This window comes from Triticum urartu, chromosome 1A, assembly GCF_056163025.1.
Source record: "Triticum urartu cultivar PI428250 chromosome 1A, HENAU_Tu73, whole genome shotgun sequence".
NCBI classification, from domain to species: Eukaryota; Viridiplantae; Streptophyta; class Magnoliopsida; order Poales; family Poaceae; genus Triticum; species Triticum urartu.
Window position 1 is genome coordinate 393,639,666 of NC_141873.1, and position 19,223 is coordinate 393,658,888.

General features: G+C 52.6%; 1 protein-coding gene across 1 annotated transcript; it reads left to right on the forward strand.

Annotated features, from left to right (window-relative positions):
• The first annotated feature begins 1,007 nt into the window (after positions 1-1,007).
• LOC147991385 (uncharacterized) lies at positions 1,008-1,595 on the forward strand. Its single transcript, XM_087538644.1, has one exon. It carries the CDS (start codon positions 1,008-1,010, stop codon positions 1,593-1,595), a length of 588 nt encoding a protein of 195 aa, XP_087394770.1.
• Positions 1,596-19,223: the final 17,628 nt, after the last annotated feature.

The window sequence follows — 19,223 nt, forward strand, 5'->3', positions numbered from 1 at the left end:
CCCGGAGAAGATCAAGGCCATCGAGCGCATGCACAAGCCGGCTTGGCTGCGCGATGTCCAGAAGTTCACCGGCTGCTTGGCCTCGGTCAACCGGTTTCTCAGCCGGCTGGGCGAGAGGGCCTTGCCCCTGTATCAGCTGATGAAGAAGACGACGCCGTTTGAGTGGAACGACCAGGCGGACGAAGCCTTCTGGGATCTCAATCGCATGCTCTCCACCGCACCAGTCCTGGCTGCACCGGCCGAGAAGGAGCCACTATTGCTCTATGTTGTCGCGACCTCACGGTCGGTCAGCACGGTGATGGTGGTCGAGCGACCAGAGAAGGACAAGGTCCAGGCCGTCCAGCGTCCCGTCTACTACCTGAGCGAGGTGCTCTCCACCTCGAAGCAGAACTACCCGCAGTACCAGAAAATGTGTTACGGCGTGTACTTCACCACCAAGAAGCTGAAGCAGTACTTCCAAGAGCACGTCATCACCGTGGTCAGCATGGCCCCTCCCAGCGAGATCATCGGGTACCGAGACGCCTCTGGCCTGGTCGCTAAGTGGGCGCTTGACCTAGCCGGCCACACCATCCTCTACGACCCCAACACCATGATCAAGTCCCAGGCTTTGGCCGACTTCCTCATCGACTAGACCGAGACCCAGTACCCGCCACCGCCGCACTCGAGCACTGGCGCATGCACTTCGACGGCTCGAAGATGCGACTCGGGCTGGGGGCCGACATCGTGCTGTCCTCCCCCATGGGAGACCGGCTCAAGTACACGCCCCAAATCCACTTCGCCACCTCCAACAACGTCGCCGAGTACGAAGCCCTTGTCCATGACCTCCGGCTTGCCAAGGAACTCGGCATCCGGCGCATCTTCTGTCATGGCGACTCGGACCTGGTGGTGCAGCAGAGCTCCGGCGAGTGGGACGCCCATGACTCCAACATGGCGAGCTACCGTTTCCTTGTCTAGAAGCTGTCTGTTTCGCCCATGACGTCCCGCGCACAGAGAATGAAGCAGCCGACATGCTCGCCAAAATTGCCTTGACCCGGCAGTCCATTCCGTCCGGCGTCTCCCTCGAGCACCTTCATAAGCCGTCCGCCAAGCCGTCTCCGGATTACGAGTCCATCCATGTCCCAGACGACCCGGCCGCGCCTCAACCCAGCCCGGGGACTGCTCTGACTGACCCGGCCGCGCCTCAACCCGGCCCGGGGACTGCTCCAACCGACCCGGCCGCGCCTCAACCCGGCCCGGGGACTGCTCCGACTAACCTGGCCGCACCACAACCCGGCCCGGGGACTGCTCCGACTAACCTGGCCGCACCACAACCCGGCCCTGGGGCCACTGAACCCGGCTCAGGGGCTGCCACCTCGGAACCCATCACGATGGCTGTCCTCACCGGGGCCGCGGCACCATCCTGGGCCCTGCCCATTTCAGAGTTCCTGGAAAATGGGGTCCTCCCCATGGACGAGATCGAAGCTCGGCAAGTACAGCACCGAGCGTCCGCCTTCTGCATCATCAACAACGAGCTCGTCAAGCGCAGCTCCACCGGCGTGTTCCGGCGCTGCGTCGAGCAGGACAAGAGCATTGAGATCCTCCTCGACATACACTAGGGCGAGTGCGGGCACCACGCCTCCTCACGGTCCCTGGTGGCCAAGGCTTTCCGCCATGGTTTCTACTGGGCCACGCCCCTCGAAGACGTAGAGTCGCTCGTCCTCAAGTGCGAGGGATGCCAACTCTTCAGCAAGCGTAGCCACCAGCCGACGTCGGCACTCCGGACCATCCCGATCGCCTGGCCCTTCGCGGTCTGGGGACTCGACATGGTGGGACCCTTCAAGACCACTCGAGGCGGCATGACGCACTTGCTGGTGGCGGTGGACAAATTCACAAAGTGGATCGAGGCAAAGCCAATCAAGAAGCTGGACGGTCCAACGGCCATTCGATTTATCAAGGACATCGTGGTGCGCTACGGCATGCCGAACAACATCATCACGGACAACGGCGCCAACTTCGCCAAGGGCGCGCTCGCGCAGTACTGCTCCGTCTCCGGCATCCACCACGACCTAGCTTCTGTTGCACATCCACAGTCCAATGGCCAGGTCGAGCAGGCCAACAGCCTCATCATATCCGACATCAAGCCTCGACTCGTCGAGCCGCTCATCTGCTCGCCCGACAGCTGGCTTGACGAGTTGCCAGCCGTCCTCTGGAGTCTCCGCACCACGCCAAACAGGTCGACCGGGTTCACCCCGTTCTTCCTCGTCTACGGAGCAGAAGCCGTCATCCCAACCGACGTCGAGTTCGACTCGCCACGCGTCATGATGTACACGGAAGCCGAAGGAAAGGAAGCCCGCGAATACAGCGTCAACCTACTCGAAGAAGTACGTCTCCTAGCGCTCAGTCGCTTAGCCATCTACAAGCAAGGTCTGAGGCACTACCACAGCAAGAAGATCAAGCCCCTCACTTTCTGAGAGGCAGACCTCATCCTCTGACTCATCCAAGAGCAGACTGGCCAACACAAGCTGTCCTCCCCATGGGAGGGCCCCTTCATCGTCAGCAAGGCCTTATGCGACCGCAACGTGTACTACCTCATCGATGCCTGCAAGACAAGCAAGCGCAAGAGGGACACCGCCGGCGAAGAAACAACCCGGCATGGAGTGCAGAGCTCCTCCACCTGTTTTACAGTTAGCCGAGTGCACATATGTATCGCTGCCTTTTGTAACCATCTGAAACTATGGGGTCCCCAAACAAAGCTCGGGGGCTGCCCCTTTGGTGACCAAGCTATTATGTCTCCTACATTTGTGCACTACTTTAAATCTTAAGCCAAACCCGGCCACCGGGTCGACTCGCTCGATCCGGGGGCTCGGGGATGGCCGGCTTGGCCACTCGCCGTTTCTTTTTTTCTTAGCGGTTCTCGACGCGTTGGATCGCCATAGCTTCTCGCTTCGCCCTAAGCTGCAGATCCAGCTTCGGCTGTGGGCGGGCAAGCGCATGAGAACAAAAGCACCAACGCGCCATGAACAGTAAGTCAAGAACCGTCGGGTCGCCCAACCCGGCCCTGCCACTTTAAGTTGCCACACGACTGGCTGCTCGCCAACCCGGCCCCGTCGGATGGCCGCCAGCTAGCCCAGTGGGTGTTTCGCTCGCGCTCAACATTTCGAAAGACTAAGTATTGAACGCTCCTCTCAAAAGTCAAACCCCTTCTCATGGACCAAAGCCTTGGCCGTCAGACTCGCGGGGGGGGGGGGGGGGGGAGGCCCAAAGAGGGAGAGTTAAAAGAAAATGGCTATAAAAACGAAAAGCGAAAGCGCAGGCACCCATGAAGTTTCTGCATAATCGCCAGATCGCTCGACCCGGCCCCACCACTTTAAGTTACCGCATGACCGACTGCTCTCCAACCCAGCCCGCCGGATTGCCGTTAGCCGGCCCAGTGGGTGTTTCGCTCACACTCAATGTTTCAAAATCCCAAGTACTGCGCATCCCTCTCAAAGGTCGAACCCCTTGTCACGGACCAGAGCCCTGACCGTCAGATTCACGGGGGTGAAACCCAAAGGGAGGCAATCGCAAGAAAACGGCTCCAAAAACAAGAAGCAAAGGCGCAAACATTCACACAGCTCATACATCATAAATTTAAAATAGGCCCAAGGCCAGAATTCATTACACCCAGTCAACCCCCAGTGGGTGGGTCGACCTACTACCTAACAGAAATTTTCTACAAGTTAAAAAAATCAGGAATCGTCTCCGCCAGAGCGCGCAGCCGCCAGGTCCGCCGAGGTGCCGGTATCCTCCTCCTTGGCGTCCGCGTCGCGATACACATCCGTCTCCATGGAGCTGTCCTCCGGGTCGTCAAGAAGCAGGCCATAGTCGTCGGCAGGCACGACTCCGCCATCCTCCGCCCGCTCCGGCTGGAACTCGTTATGAAAGGCGAACTCGGCAGGCACGACTCCGTCCAGCCTCCGCCTGCAGCTGGCTCTCCGAGCCGGCTCGCTGGCCCATCAACGCCTCCAGCGCCAAGTCCAGATGCCATGACATCACGAACCGAAGCACCATCTCGGTGCCGGCACGAGCAGCGGAAACCCGCAACTCGTGAAGGCGGTCCGGGCCCGCCTCCAACCACTGCGCCAGCCGTGTGAAGCTGGTCGACGCAACGGCACCCAGCCAGAGGGCCGCCGTCATTGCTGCGCCGGCCTTAGAGAGCCGTCCCATCTGCTCGCTCAAGACTCGTAGACGGGCCTCGGCAGCGGCAACGATCTTCGGGAAAGTCCAGGCCACCTGCGGTCGGTCCCAGAGCCGACGATCCCTTGCGAGTCGCGCTGGAAGCAGACCGCCTCCTCCGCCAGTGGGCACGTTTCCGGAAAGGCCCCTGGCGAGAAGAAAAGTAGGTCCGATGAAAATTACTAATGAAGAGAAGCCGGAGTCCCAACCCGGCAACAACAACAAAACCAAAGGAAAGGACTTACTGGAGAAGGTCTCTTCCAAGTGATGCGCTTCGAGCAACGTACGATGCGGCTCCCGGGCGATGGTGCGGTCACGCTCCTGTAGCGCCTTCTCCAGGTCGGCGACCTTGGCAAGGGCCGCCTTTAGCTTGGCGTCCTTATCCTCGGGCGCCTTCATGGCCTCCTCACGGAGCTGGGTCTCCCCCTGCCTAGTCTCCTCCATCGTGGCCACCAGCGCCTTCAGGCGCTCCACCTCGGCCTGGAGCTGCCCCTTGTTGACGGCCAGCTTGCCGCGCTGCTGGTCCGCTTCGGCAAGGGCCTACTGCGCCTCCATGACCTTGGCGGCCTCCGCCTTGAGGCGCTCCACCTCGGCCTCGAGGCGGCTCTTGTCGCCCGCTAGTTGCTCCAATAGCCGGCTGGCTTCGTCAAGCGTCTGTCGGGCTCCCGTCGCCTCCGCCTTCACCGTCTCCACCTCGGCCCCGAGCCGGCCGACGTCTGCGACGAGCCGGTCATAGCGAAAACCGACCCAAATCAGCCGGGTCCTCCAAGACAGCACCTCGGCTGCAGAAGAAAAAACTCAGCGACAAAGTACTGTTTTAAGATTTGACCCAACTGCTACGCAGTTGGCCCAAATCTCGGGGGCTACACCCAGTGGGTGCGCTAGCGTGCCCCCACTAGAAAAGAGCATGAAGGAGAAATACCTGTCGCGACGTGAAGCTCCTCCTCCTTGGCGGCGAGCCTCTCCTTGAGACGCCGATGCGTCTCAACGAGCCGGTTGAAGATGTTGACCCGGTAGGAGTCAAGTTGCTACAAGAGGAAACAATCAGCGCAAGACAGCAAGATAAGATTCGACCCAACTGCCACGCAGTTGGCCCGAATCTCGGGGGCTACACCCAGTGGGTGCGCTAGCGCGCCCCCACAAAGAAGAAAATGATGGAAAAAGAAAAAGAAGATCACAAACAGAAACTTACAAAGATGGCGCTGAGGGAGTCCTGGACTAAGGGGTCCTCGGGAGTCCGGCCTGTTATCCATGGGCCGAACTGATGGGCTGTGAAGACATGAAGGCCGAAGACTGTACCTGTGTCCGGATTGGACTCTCCTTGGCATGGAAGGCAAGCTTGGCAACCGACTATGAAGATTCCTTCTTATGTAACCGACTCTATGTAACCCTAGATTCCCCTCCCGGTGTCCATATAAACCGGAGGGGTTAGTCCGGAAAGGATATATTCATGACCATAGTCATACAGGCTAGGCTTATAGGGTTTAGCCATTATGATCTCATGGTAGATCAACTCTTGTAATACTCATATTCATCAAGATCAATCAAGCAGGAAGTAGGGTATTACCTCCATAGAGAGGGCCCGAACTTGGGTAAACATCGTGTCTCCCGTCTCCTGTTACCATCGATCCTAGACGCATAGTTTGGGACCCCTACCCGAGATCCGCCGGTTTTGACACCGACATTGGTGCTTTCATTGAGAGTTCCACTGTGCCATCAACAAAAGGTTCGATGGCCCCTTCAATCATCTATAGTGACGCTGTCAAAGGAGAAACTTCCCTCCCCGGACAGATCTTCGTGTTCGGCGGCTTCGTACTGCGGGCTAACTCGCTTGGTCACCTGGAGCAGATCGATAGCTATGCCCCCGTCCACCAGGTCAGATTTGGGAGCCTGAACTACGCCGCGGATGTCCATGGAGACTTGATCTTAAATGGATTTGGGACCGCGGCGATCGCTCCCCTTCACTCCGATGAATGTGACCTAAATCTGTCATCGGACCAGATTCAGGAGATGGCTCCTATTGCTGCGATGGCCTTAGAACCAGAGCAGATCGTGCCATTTGAGGCCACAGAGTCCGCGGCGCTGGATCCACTCGCAGACTCAACACCCTACAATATTTGCGTAAACGGTACTCCGGACTCGTCTCCGGCTATAAGTTCCGGACCATGTACGCTTGCGGACACCGAGCTAGATCGGTTGTCGATCTTTGAATTCAGCGCCGCAGACGTTTTTCAGCACTCACCTTTGGGTGATGTGCTAAACTCTTTAAAGAATTTGTCCTTGGAGAAGGACTCACAGCCGAACTATGTTCAGTTCGAGCCAGAGGCTGATGACGGGAAATTTTGCTTCCCACCCGCCACCCACTTCATAGCCACTATGGATGACTTAACCGACATGCTTGATTACGGCTCTGAGGACATTGACGGTACGGACGACGATGCCGACAAGGAGTAAGGCCAAGACCCGCCATTTTACTAGACGTTGGACGGACACCTCTTTGTACGATGTATACATGGTCGACACACCTAAAAAAGCTAGTGACGGTGACAAAGGAAATCCAGTTGCGAATAAACCTCCCGAAACACAGTCCAAGCGCCGGCGCCCTAAATGCCGCTATAAGCCTCATCGCTCAAAAGATGGCAACACTGGTACCAAAGAAAATAGTACTCCGAGTGACGCCGAAAACAATGAAAACCCTGTCGTGGCCGCATCCTAACAGGAGGAACATGACAACGGGCAAGATAACCCTGATAAACAAGCCATGCCCAATGACCCAGATGATGGTAGCTATCATCAAGTCTCCGAGGATGATGAGAGCCTCGGCAATGAGGAATTCATCGTGCTTGAGGCACCCCTCGAGCAGGAGCGCTTCAAGCGCCAGCTAATAGCTACTGCAAGAAGCCCGAAGAAAAAGCAGCAACAGCTCCAAGTCGATCAAGACCTACTCATTGACCGATAAAACGATGTCCTGGCAGCCGAAGAAAACGGCCTCAAGCGCCCAGGCAAGAGTTACCCAAAGCGTAGACTGCTACCTCAGTTCGATGAGGAGGTACCAGGTGCCATACCTCCCTCATGCAATGCGGACCGACCACCATGTGGTCGGGATAGTACGGCGGACCGACCACCCCGCGGTCGAGATACAACGGCAAATCAGGCCGAACAACAGCACGCCCCACCGCCTCACAAAAATAGGGACAGAACAGTTCGGGACCATACATACGGCCTTCAGCGGGGTCTGGATAGTAGAGCAGGACACACCAGCTCAATTTACGGATCGCCAGGACGCTTCCTGACTCGGGATGACGGCTACCTATTCGGACGTGACAAACCTAGTCACACCCAGGCCGATAACCATAGACGGACTTCATCGGAGGTGCGCCATGACGCAACCAAATATAGAGGCGCCGCACACCCTCTCTACTTCACAGATGAGGTGTTGGATCATGAATTCCCCGAGGGGTTCAAGCCTGTCAGTATTGAATCATACGACGGAACAACCGATCCCATAGTATGGATTGAGGACTTTATTCTCCACATCCACATGGCCCGTGGACCCGACCTCCATGCCATCAAATACCTCCCACTAAAGCTCAAAGGGCCAGCTCGACATTGGCTGAATAGCCTGCCCGAAAACTCCATCGGCAGCTGGGAGGAATTGGAAGAATCCTTTCTTGACAACTTCCAAGGCACTTATGTCCGGCCACCTGACGCTGATGACTTAAGTCACATAGTTCAACAACCTGGAGAGTCCGCCAGAAAATTCTGGACTAGGTTCCTAGCCAAAAAGAACTAGATCATCGACTGTCCGGATGCCGAAGCCCTAGCGGCCTTTAGCATAGCATCCGTGACGAATGGCTCGCCCACCACCTCGGCCAAGAAAATCCGAGGTCCATGGCAGCCCTCACGGCACTTATGACCTGCTTTTGCGCGGGAGAGGATAGTTGGCTGGCTCGCAGTACAAACACAGCCAACGAAGTAGGCCCCTCCGAGGCCAAAAACAGCACCAGCAAGCTCCGGCGCAACAGACACAAACGCCGAAGCAATGGCGATAACACCGATGACACTACAGTTCATGCCGGATTCAGCGGCTCCAAGTCTGGCTAGCGAAAGAAGCCCTATAAAAGGAACAGCGGAGGACCATCTAGCTTGGACCGCATACTCGATCGTCCGTGCCAGATACATGGCATCCCAGACAAACCGGCCAACCATACTAACAGAGATTGTCGGGTCTTTAAGCAAGCCAGCAAGGTAAATAGCGGAAACAAGGAAGGGGAATCACAGAGCGAGGACGAAGAGGAGGAGCCCCGACAGCCGAACACTGGGGGGCGCAGAAGAAATTCCTGCCTCAAGTCAAAACGGTGAATATGATATATGCTACACACATCCCCAAAAGGGAGCACAAGCGCGCACTCAGGGACGTTTATGCGGTAGAGCCAGTCGTCCCAAAAATTCAACCCATGGTCGTCATTCCCGATCACCTTTGATCGTCATGATCATCCAACTAGCATCCGTCATGGCAGTTCGGCCGCATTGGTACTCGACCCAATCATTGATGAATTTCACATGACATGAGTCCTAATGGACGGTGGTAGCAGCCTGAACCTGCTCTATCAGGAGACAGTACGCAAAATGGGCAGAAGTACAGAGTGGCCTTCTCAAGCGGCACCATAATCCGGCCGCCAAGCCCCTGGACATCGTTAAGAAGGTCCGGACTACACTGCAACAGGGCAGTCGGTTCGTCAAAAGCTGAATTAGTAAATTCGGCCTCCGCCCCAGCCCCGATGAGGAAAGGGCATCCGTACCGCGTGTACATAACTATGCACTCAAAACCCCATGGGTACTGACGAAGGCATAACTCACCCTAGATCCACAGTGCGGCTTGACCGACCCTGGGATTCGCACGCCTTTATTTTTTCTTTTTATTACGGGTTTTTTCTCTTTTCGAGGTCTATGCGGACGACCCATTTGTAGAACACACGAAGGAGGCAAGGAGCGCTGGCGTACAAGGGAATCCCCAGGTGGTCTCTATTAAACGATTGCCGTACTTGTTTTACATACCCGCACGCAGCTCGTCCTTGGTTGCGGCATGTTAAATAGCTTTACTTGCTTATCGCATTACTTGCACAAAGTATGCCTCGACGTACTAATTACATCACATTGGTGAATTAATGGTGGCGTCAGCTTATTACTTAATTTTCCTGTTTCCTCACCTTTGTATATATTACTTATTGCACACGTACACCATGGTACGTATTACAGTGCCATGGGCTTCATTACATCCCGCATTACGGCAATAAAAGTCCGAACACTTTTCCAGTATAGTTCGGCACCCCGAACTTATAGCAATATATGCATCGGCTTCGAATCATGTCTTTGGTCAATAGTTGGGTTGCCCGGCTCATGTGCTTACTACCTTATGTTACACTATATCGGCTAGGGTAGTAAAGGGAGAACTACTGCGATTATGTCCGGTTCTGCCGGACGAGCACCTCAGTAGAGAAAGCCGAAAACTGACTATCACGATGTGGTGAGAGCTGGTCAGCTGTTCGAGAGGTTCCAAATCGTTAGAGATTTTTTCCGCTTCTTGCGAAGAATCAGTTCCTCCGATTAGGCGTGTACAGCGCCCCTAGTTCGGCCTTCCGAATATCAGGGGCTTCGCCAACTTTCTTAATTGTCAAACTCCTATGGCTAAGTGAGGGCGGTAAAGGTCGCATAGTCTGATTGCCTTGTTCGTTGCGGTAAACACCTCCTTTAAGGACCGGAATGTGGAGTAAAGAGTGTTTAGATTTATCCCGAACACCCCCGTACTATTTACGTGGGGGCAGAAGCCGACGACTGGTCAACCCTCATATTTCATAAACGGCCGCACATGAGGTAAAATGTAAATCGCAAGCATTATAATACATAACATCATTGTTCCATATTACAAGACAGGTTAATACAAATGTTCTCATGGGAATATGACATCCTTCGAACATTGCTCCGCCACAAGGCGGGACCCCTCTAGGACGCCATCAAAATAGAGCTCGGGTCGACGATGCTCCTTCCCTCCGGCGGCCCCTCGGTCATCAGCTTCTTGGCATCCAGCTTTGCCCAATGCGTCTTGACACGGGCAATTGCCATACGCGCACCTTCAGTACAGACTGACCGCTTCACAGCTTCGAGCCGCAGACATGGACTTACAAGCCGCTTAACAAGTCCGAAGTAGCTGCTAGGTATAGGCTCGGCAGGCCACAACCAGACTATCAGGTCCTTCATGGCTAGCTCTGTCGACCTATGCAGCTCGACCAACAGCTTTAGCTGGTCACTGAAGGGCAACGGATGTTCGGGTCCAAGATATTGGGACCAGAATAGCTTCTCCGTAGACATCCCTTCTTTGGCTCTATAATGCCCGGCAACATCTGATATACTGCGTGGCAGATCCGTGAACGCCCCTAGAAAACCCAAATTCAGATAAGTACAAGGAACGTTTCTTCTACATACTTGCTTTGCATGGTGAAAGAATTACCCACCGCAATCTCCTTGGCCGCCTGAATTTCCTGGAGGGCGTTATGGGCTTCGGCTCATGCGTCCTGTGCGCTCTGGCAGGCCTTCTCCAGTTCGGACTCTTGCGCCTTACAATCATGCTCCAAGGACTCAAATCTCTCGATCGCGCCCTGGAGCTGTTGTTGCGCCTCGCCAACCTTGGCCTCGTGCTTCTCGCGCGCGGCGTGTTCCTTGGTCGCTTTGTCCTCAGCCTCGGCTAACGCCTTCTTGAGGGCTGCCACCTTGGTCGTGCCCCTAATAAATTTTATGACACCTCAGTCCGAACGGACTATTCAGTTTTTTCTTAAAATGTAACCGCAGGTTACTGCATACCTTGGCTATCCTCCAGCTGCTTCTTCACGAGGCCGAGCTCTTCCTCGGCCCGCTCCAGTTTCCGCTTTAGTCCATAGACCTCCGTAGCATGAGCGGTGGCAGACTGCAGCGATACCTACTTATTCACACAGGCAACTTATGTTAGACTCCTGCGATATTTCTTCTCGATCCTCTGTTCGGCTTTTTCTTCCTGAACACCAAACAGAGCAACAAGGGCTACTGTCTATACTATGATATTCTTCCTACAAACGCATTACTTACCTCAAAGCCCGATGGAAGGCTAGTGCAGGCTTCGGTCAGTCCGCTTTTTACAAACTGGACCTTCTCTATTATCGTGCCCATAAGGGCGCGGTGTTCATCCACAATAGAGGTGCCTCGTAGCGCCTCCAGCAGATTATCCGGTGCCTCTGGATGGATAGAGGTCACCGATGGAATAGGCACATTCCCTCCTTTTGGGGAATGTCATTTGCTGGACTCCGGAGCCGCATAGATATCCGAAATGGTATCCGGCTCAGGTCCGAAGGGAACTCGGCCCCCGTCACCAGTCCCCATAGGGGCCTTTTTCCCCATGCGTCCGGCGACTGAGGAATCATCCTGGGGCACCACCCCGACGATCTACGGAAGCCCCCCCTGGTCGGGGAAGGTCTTTTGCGACACCACCTCGTTGTCACTCTTGGGAGAGACGGAATGAGCAGGTGGCGGAGACATGCTAGCTAGCCATCTCCTTTGAGTCTAGCGATCCCTCTGTCGAGGATCGTGGGGAGCCATCACGTGCTGGACTGCAATAACAAGGTTTAAGGTATATCAACAATACAAACCGGGAAGGCCAGACGTTTTTGGATTCTCGTACTTACGAGGCGGCCCGAGGCTTGGTCCGGCGAGGTCGCTCCGGACTGCTATCAACATCCCACACGAAGTTATCTGCGAGGGAGCCTCTAACCCTCTTAGGCGCTTTCGCCTCCGGATTTGTGGGGGCCGCCCTCTTCTTCCTCCCCACTTCAGGTGGGGAGTCACTTTCTTCTTCCTCTTCATCGTCATCGTCAGTGGACGAAGAGGAAGTCTCGTCTTCGGACATCATGTCCGGAGCGCCTTTTTGGTGAGGGCCCTTCTTGATCCCTTTGGCCGCTTTCTTGGCCGTCTTGTCTGGCACCTCATAAGGTGCTGGAAAAAGCATTTTCGTTAGTAATGGGAATTCTTGGTCTTCGGGCAGCGGAGCCGGACAGTTAATCCCCTCCGCTATCTTGATCCAGGCCTGAAAACACGGGTTGGAAAGCTTAGGCTTTTTCTCAAAGTATGCTAGTAAAGGGTACGCCTTGAAAACATTAAAAGAACTTACCGAGTTAGCCTGGTGTTTTAAGCTAAGCCTGCGATCTTCAGTCGTGGGTGGTGTCATCTCGCCGGCCTTGAAGAGCACTTTCCAGATTTCTTCGTGCGTCGTGCCGAAGAGCTCTAGTAGCGTCTGGTGCTTGGCCGGATCGTACTCCCACAGATAGCAAGTCCGGCATTGGCACGGAAGGACCCGATGAATGAGCATGACCTGGACCATGTTGACAAGCTTGATCTTCCTATATATCATGTTCTGGACGCACGTTTGGAGCCCAGTCAGCTCATCCGAGGGACCCCAGGTTAGGCTCGTCTCTTGCCAGGAGGTGAGCCGCATCGGGATTCCGTATCGGAATTCGGGGGCCGCCACCTAGTTGGCGTTGCATGGCCCAGTGATATAGAACCACCCCGACTGCCATCCTTTCACCGTCTCTGCGAATGAGCCTTCAGGTCAGGTAACATTGGGCATCTTGCCCACCATGGCACCTCCGTACTCTGCTTATTGGCCGCTCACCACCTTCGGCTTCACATTGAAAGTCTTCAGCCATATGCCGAAATGAGGCGGGATGCGGAGAAAGGCCTCGCACACGACAATGAATGTCGTGATGTTGAGGATGAAGTTGGGGGCTAGGTCATGGAAGTCTAGCCCGTAGTAAAACATCAATCCACGGACGAAGGGGTGAAGAGGGAAGCCCAGCCCGCAGACGAAATGTGTGAGAAACACCACCCTATCGTGGGGCTCTGGAGTAGGGAAGATCTGTCCCTTGGGCGGGAGTCGGTGAGTGATCTCCTTGGCTAGATATCCGGCCTCCCGGAGCGCCTTGATATCCCTCTTCTTGAAGGAAGAGGCCATCCACTTACCCCCAGCTCCAGATCCAGACATCTTTGGAGTGCTTTCTTAGACAAGGGAAAAGCTAAAAGCTTGGGCACTGGAGCTCAGGGACGGAAGGACTGAGGAGGAGCTGAGGTGTGGGTGAAGAAATGGAACCCTTATCCCCTTATAAAGGCCATGAATATCAAGGGTCTTCCCACTCGCCTTAAACTCGCCTATTCCCAAGGGTCGTGCAAACAGCACGGTTGGGTCACCCACGCCCGTATTGATGAGAATCCTGTAATAAGGGGACACGATCTCTGCTTCGACAAGACGTGCCAATGGCAACCGCGTCTTGAAACATGGAGCGGCAGACGAAAAATGGTTCGAAATTATGACCGGACAGACATGATGTCATATTATAAAAAGTTGTCAATAGATTAGACTCGCTTAAAAATATATTCTCTCTGCAGTTATGTGCTACGTCTTGAGCTTGCGTTGGTTTTCCCAGAAGAGGAAGGGATGATGCAGCAGAGTAGCGTAAGTATTTCCCTCGGTTTTTGAGAACCAAGGTATCAATCCAGTAGGAGGCCACGCTCAAGTCCCTCGTACCTGCACAAAACGATAGCTACTCGCTACCAACGCGATTAGGGGTTGTCAATCCCTTCACGGTCACTTACGAGAGTGAGATCTCATAGATATAATATTTTTGGTATTTTTGATATAAAGATGCAAAGTAAAAAGTAAAGGCAAAGTAAAAAAGCAAAGCAAGATTAAAGTGATGGAGATTGATATGATGAGAATAGACCCGGGGGCCATAGGTTTCACTAGTGGCTTCTCTCAAGAGCATAAGTATTCTACGGTGGGTGAACAAATTACTGTTGAGCAATTGACAGAATTGAGCATAGTTATGAGAATATCTAGGCATGATCATGTATATAGGCATCACGTCCGTGACAAGTAGACTGAAACGATTCTGCATCTACTACTATTACTCCACTCATCGACCGCTATCCAGCATGCATCTAGAGTATTAAGTTAAAAACAGAGTAATGCCTTAAGCAAGATGACATGATGTAGAGAGATAAACTCGTGCAATATGAAATAAACCCCATCTTGTGATCCTCGATGGCAACGATGCAATACGTGCCTTGCTGCCCCTTCTGTCACTGGGTAAGGACACCGCAAGATCGAACCAAAAGCTAAGCACTTCTCCCATGGCAAGAACTACCAATCTAGTTGGCCAAACCAAACGGATAATTCGAGGAGACTTGCAAAGATAACCAATCATACATAAAAGAATTCAGAGAAGATTCAAATATTATTCATAGATAGACTTGATCATAAACCCACAATTCATCGGTCTCAACAAACACACCGCAAAAAGAAGATTACATCGAATAGATCTCCACAAGAGAGGGGCAGAACTTTGTATTGAGATTCAAAGAGAGAGAGAAGAAGCCATCTAGCTACTAACTATGGACCCGAAGGTCTGAGGTAAACTACTCACACTTCATCGGAGAGGCTATGATGATGTAGGAGCCCTCCGTGATGAGGGCCCTCTTCCGGTGGAGCTCCGGAACAGGCCCCAAGATGGGATCTCGTGGATACAGAAAGTTGCAGTGGTGGAATTAGGTTTTTGGCTCCTGTTCTGATCGTTTGGGGGTATGTGTGTGAAAGGATCGATATGGTTGACTAGAGGGGGGGTGTCACGACCGGGTTTTCCGGGCATAAATTTCCAGAAAAAGACCGTGGTGCTCATCAGCCCCAGGATTACTGTTAGCTGATGAGGCTCCAACTTGATACAGAAATTCCAAGCAAAAATACAAAATATGTAGTACAAGACCATTCTGGCCTGTGAGTACAACAATTGGGTTTCTAGTGGTTGATGGCGGAAGCAGTTTGTGAGACATCAGTGTCTATGGGACTCCATTTCCCACAGGAACAGCTGACCAGGTTAACTCCTATCTTCGCGAGGCTGCTATCACCGTTGCTTAGGTCCCGAGGCTGTCATCGCCACGCTCCTCTCCAAGCAAGCAGTCTGGCCAAGACAATAGCTAGGGACAAGCCAGTGAGTACTTTGAATGTACTCGCAGACATTATGAACACTGGGATAATATAATTGATAATCATGCACTGAAAAATTCTATGATCACATCGTCAGTCATAAATAAAACATCTTTATGCATGCAAGTAGGTTATTCTCATGCAACATGAATAAGCAGTAATAGAGTGGGAATAAAATGTCGCAGTCGGGCGTCTGAGCGACACCACATAAAGGGCTTTAAAAGAAATGCCACAGTCGGGCGTCTGAGCGACACCACATAAAGGGCTTTAAAAGAAATGCCACAGTCGGGCGTCTGAGCGACACCACATAAAGGGCTTTAAAAGAAATGCCACAGTCGGGCGTCTGAGCGACACCACATAAAGGGCTTTAAAAGAAATGCCATAGTCGGGCGTCTGAGCGACACCACATAAAGGGCTTTAAAAGAAATGCCACAGTCGGGCGTCTGAGCAACACCACATAAAGGGCTTTAAAAGAAATGCCACAGTCGGGCGTCTGAGCGACACCACATAAAGGGCTTTAAAAGAAATGCCACAGTCGGCCGTCTAAGCGACACCACATAAAGGGCTTTAAAAGAAATGCCACAGTCGGGCGTCTGAGCGACACCACATAAAGGGCTTTAAAAGAAATGCCACAGTCGGGCGTCTGAGCGACACCACATAAAGGGCTTTATAAAATAAATAATCACAATGAATATCCAGGAGGTAGAACCGTCCCAGGGATACTCAATAATGCAAATAATGTAACAGGTTAGTCCATCACAAAATAATAATCATGGTTCTCACAAGTAACCAGTCGTTATCCAAGTTTGGTTTAACAATATCTCCTCCGAAGACCGACACTAAGACCAATACTTGACCCATCCCAGACTGTAATCCTTAACCATGGACACGGCTATTCGAATAGGTTTTAATCTCTGCAGAGGGTGCACTCTTTACCCACGAGTAACGGATTCCTTTAGTCCATCGGGACTAATTTCGTCTACGGCCTTTTAGTTGAAAACACGCCTAACTTGCACACACCAGCTTAACTCATCGATGTCTGGAATCACCCACGACACTTGTTAAGCAAAACTCTAAGTGGGGAGGCTACAACCTCGCGGGGCATGGGATCAAATTTATATCGCGTGCTCTAAGGGGTGGCCTCCCCTCTCGGTCTCAACTGGAAACACCCATGCCCCCGGACCAGGTGGCCTGCCTACCGGCTACAACCGATATCTTCCACCATGGCCTCTCTGTACGGTGTGTGCTTGAAAGGGGTTGACGACTTACTGAACCATACCCTACCTGCGGCAGGGACAAGTGGTAGTACATAGGAAGTATGGGGGTTACTGGAACAAGACTCGATCTACGGTCGACTCAGGAGGTTTATGAGTTCCCTGCATGACATGTATAACAAAAATATATTTCAACCAACAAAATCACCACTCAATATACCTTACCATGCCATACCGGACATAACCGTCCCGACGGGGACCGGCGACAAGCTCACTCCTACCCAAGGCAGAGGCTTTCCCGGATTTCTTTCCGGCATGCATGCAAGGCACATGAGGATGATTACCATCACAAGTATATTCATTTCCAACAGCAAGGAAATCACTAATATGCATTCATGCAAATGATCAAATCACATGAAATAACAAGTTCTCCGATATAAGGTGGTGTTATAAACGTGTCAACTAACACACCAAAAATATTATTCCGGGGTTCAGAATTCTTGCCTTCATGGTGTGGAAGGGCAGGGTGCACTCCAAAACTTTTGAAAGTTTTCTTCCTCTCTCCAAAAATCCTATTTTCAAAAATATGCAAATAACACATATTTCAAAAAAAAGTACAAAAAAGTTGTTTGGAAAATTTTCAAATAAATCTTAAAATAAACTAGACAATATTTGAGAGATGTAGGAAAAAGAATTAATTCATTTGGAGTTATATTTAAAAAGTTATAGGCAGTCAAAGTTGTGGTCAAAATCTGTTATTTAAAATAAAACAGAAAAGAAAACGTTTCAGAGGGGAATACGCTTTCGGAGCGGGGAAAACGTACTGGGGTGGATTACGCCTTCACTTAACCCACGTGGATAGGTGCAGGGTCAATGACAGTGGGTCCAGAGGCCCACTGGTCAGGTTTGACCAGTCGCCGCGCCTCCTTCTTCCTCCTTTGTCCGAGCGGGGCGAGGTTCCGGCGTTGCTCGCCGGCGAACGGCGGCACCGTTCGAGAAACCGAAGCCATCCACGGGCTCAGGGGGTCGAGGCGGTCCCGTCGGTGGTTGCTACGGTCTCGGGGGTGGACGGAGTCGTCGGTGGTGAGCTTCGCGGCGGAGTGAGCTTCGGGAGCAAAGTGTGTTTGGGGCTACGGTGATTCCCGATTAAAATCGAGTACGGGGATGGGTTCACGGGAGGAAGAGAGAGTTCCTGGTGAAGAGAACGGAGAGGGGGAGGCCCTGGTGGTGCCGGAATGGCCGGGGCAGTGGCGGCGGCTGCGGTTGCCGGAGATGAGGAAGGAGGCCTCCCCGGGTCGATTGGCTGCCAATGGGGGTCCTCGGGAGATGTCTTCGGACTGCCTGCGTGCAGAGATGAGCTCGGGGCTCCTTAAATGGGCGAGCCAAGGTGGTTCCGCGGCGGCCGCGGATAAGGTCGCCGGCGACCGCCATTCTGTAGCTAGTGCGTCGTGGCGGCGACGAGCGCTAGTGGACACACTCGTGGATGAGCTCGCGTTGTTCCAGGGGCCAGGTGGCGAGCGGGAGAGGCTCGGGCGGCGCCGACATGAGCAGAGGCTGTCGGGCGGCTGCGGCTGCTAGCTCTTGGCCTGCCGGGCGTGGCGAGGGGCGGCTTGGCGCATAGCGGTGAGGAGGGACGTGCGTGGCGTGGCTCTGCAGTGGTGGCAAGGCCAGGGGCACGACGCGTCGTCTCGGGCGCGGCACGTGCAAAACGCGTGCCAAACGCACGCCCTGCTCGCGCTCCGGGCGTGCACGGGACGTGCTCGACGTAATGCCAGAGCATGCTAGAGGTCGCGGTTGAGGCTGGGAAGAAACAGGGCTAGGTTAGGGTTAGATAGAGGGTGAATGGGCATGGTGGTTAGGTCAGGTGGCCAAGTTCACAATGTAAACTTGAATCCATGCCAAATCTGGCTATGCACACAGGGTGTTTGTCAAAATGCCAAGGGCATCTAGGCAATACTTGGGGTGGCCAAAATCTCCAGATCATGGTCTCCTTAGATGAATGAGAGGGTGGTGAGGTTAGTTGGCCAAAAGCAGAAACTTGTTAGTGCAAGTTTTGCAAAACTTCAATTCTGGACAGAAGATAAATGACATTATTTCATGAACCAAAAATATTCAAATGGGTGCATGCTCCTGGACTTAGGGGTTTGGTAGGGCTGTCTACAAGTAGGAGAAGGCACAAGGTTACTGGAGCAAAGATAAATAGGGTTGCAGTAGAAATCACAAGGCTGGACCAGAATGAAAATGAGGTTGATTCACTCAAATTTTTCAAATAACATCACTGGGTTTTTGCATAAAGTTGAATCATATGCTACTACCAACATCCCATAATTTTGGTGGAGGCTAGAAAGAATTATTTAAATGGGTTGTAGTGCAAATTTGCACTCTGGACCAGAGAAGAAAAATTGATGCAGAGCTCAACATATTACATGAATAAAAGATATTTTTGTATAAAAATGATTTAGAAACATCACATGACATCTCCAAATTTTGGTTGGAATTTTAAGTGAATTTATCAAATGGTTCTAGTTCAAATATGGCCATATAACCTTGAAAAACCATTTTTCAAGAAAATAAAGATAAAGCAATTTAATTAGGTAATTAGTTATACTGATAAAAGAAAAGTTTTTTTTATTGAGAGATTAAACAAGTCCAATAACATATTTGAAAGGTTTTCCCTTTAGGGAACAATTCCATAATAACAAGGGAGATAATGGTTCAAAAATTAAAAAGGGAGCCGAGAAAATAAAAGTTCTAAT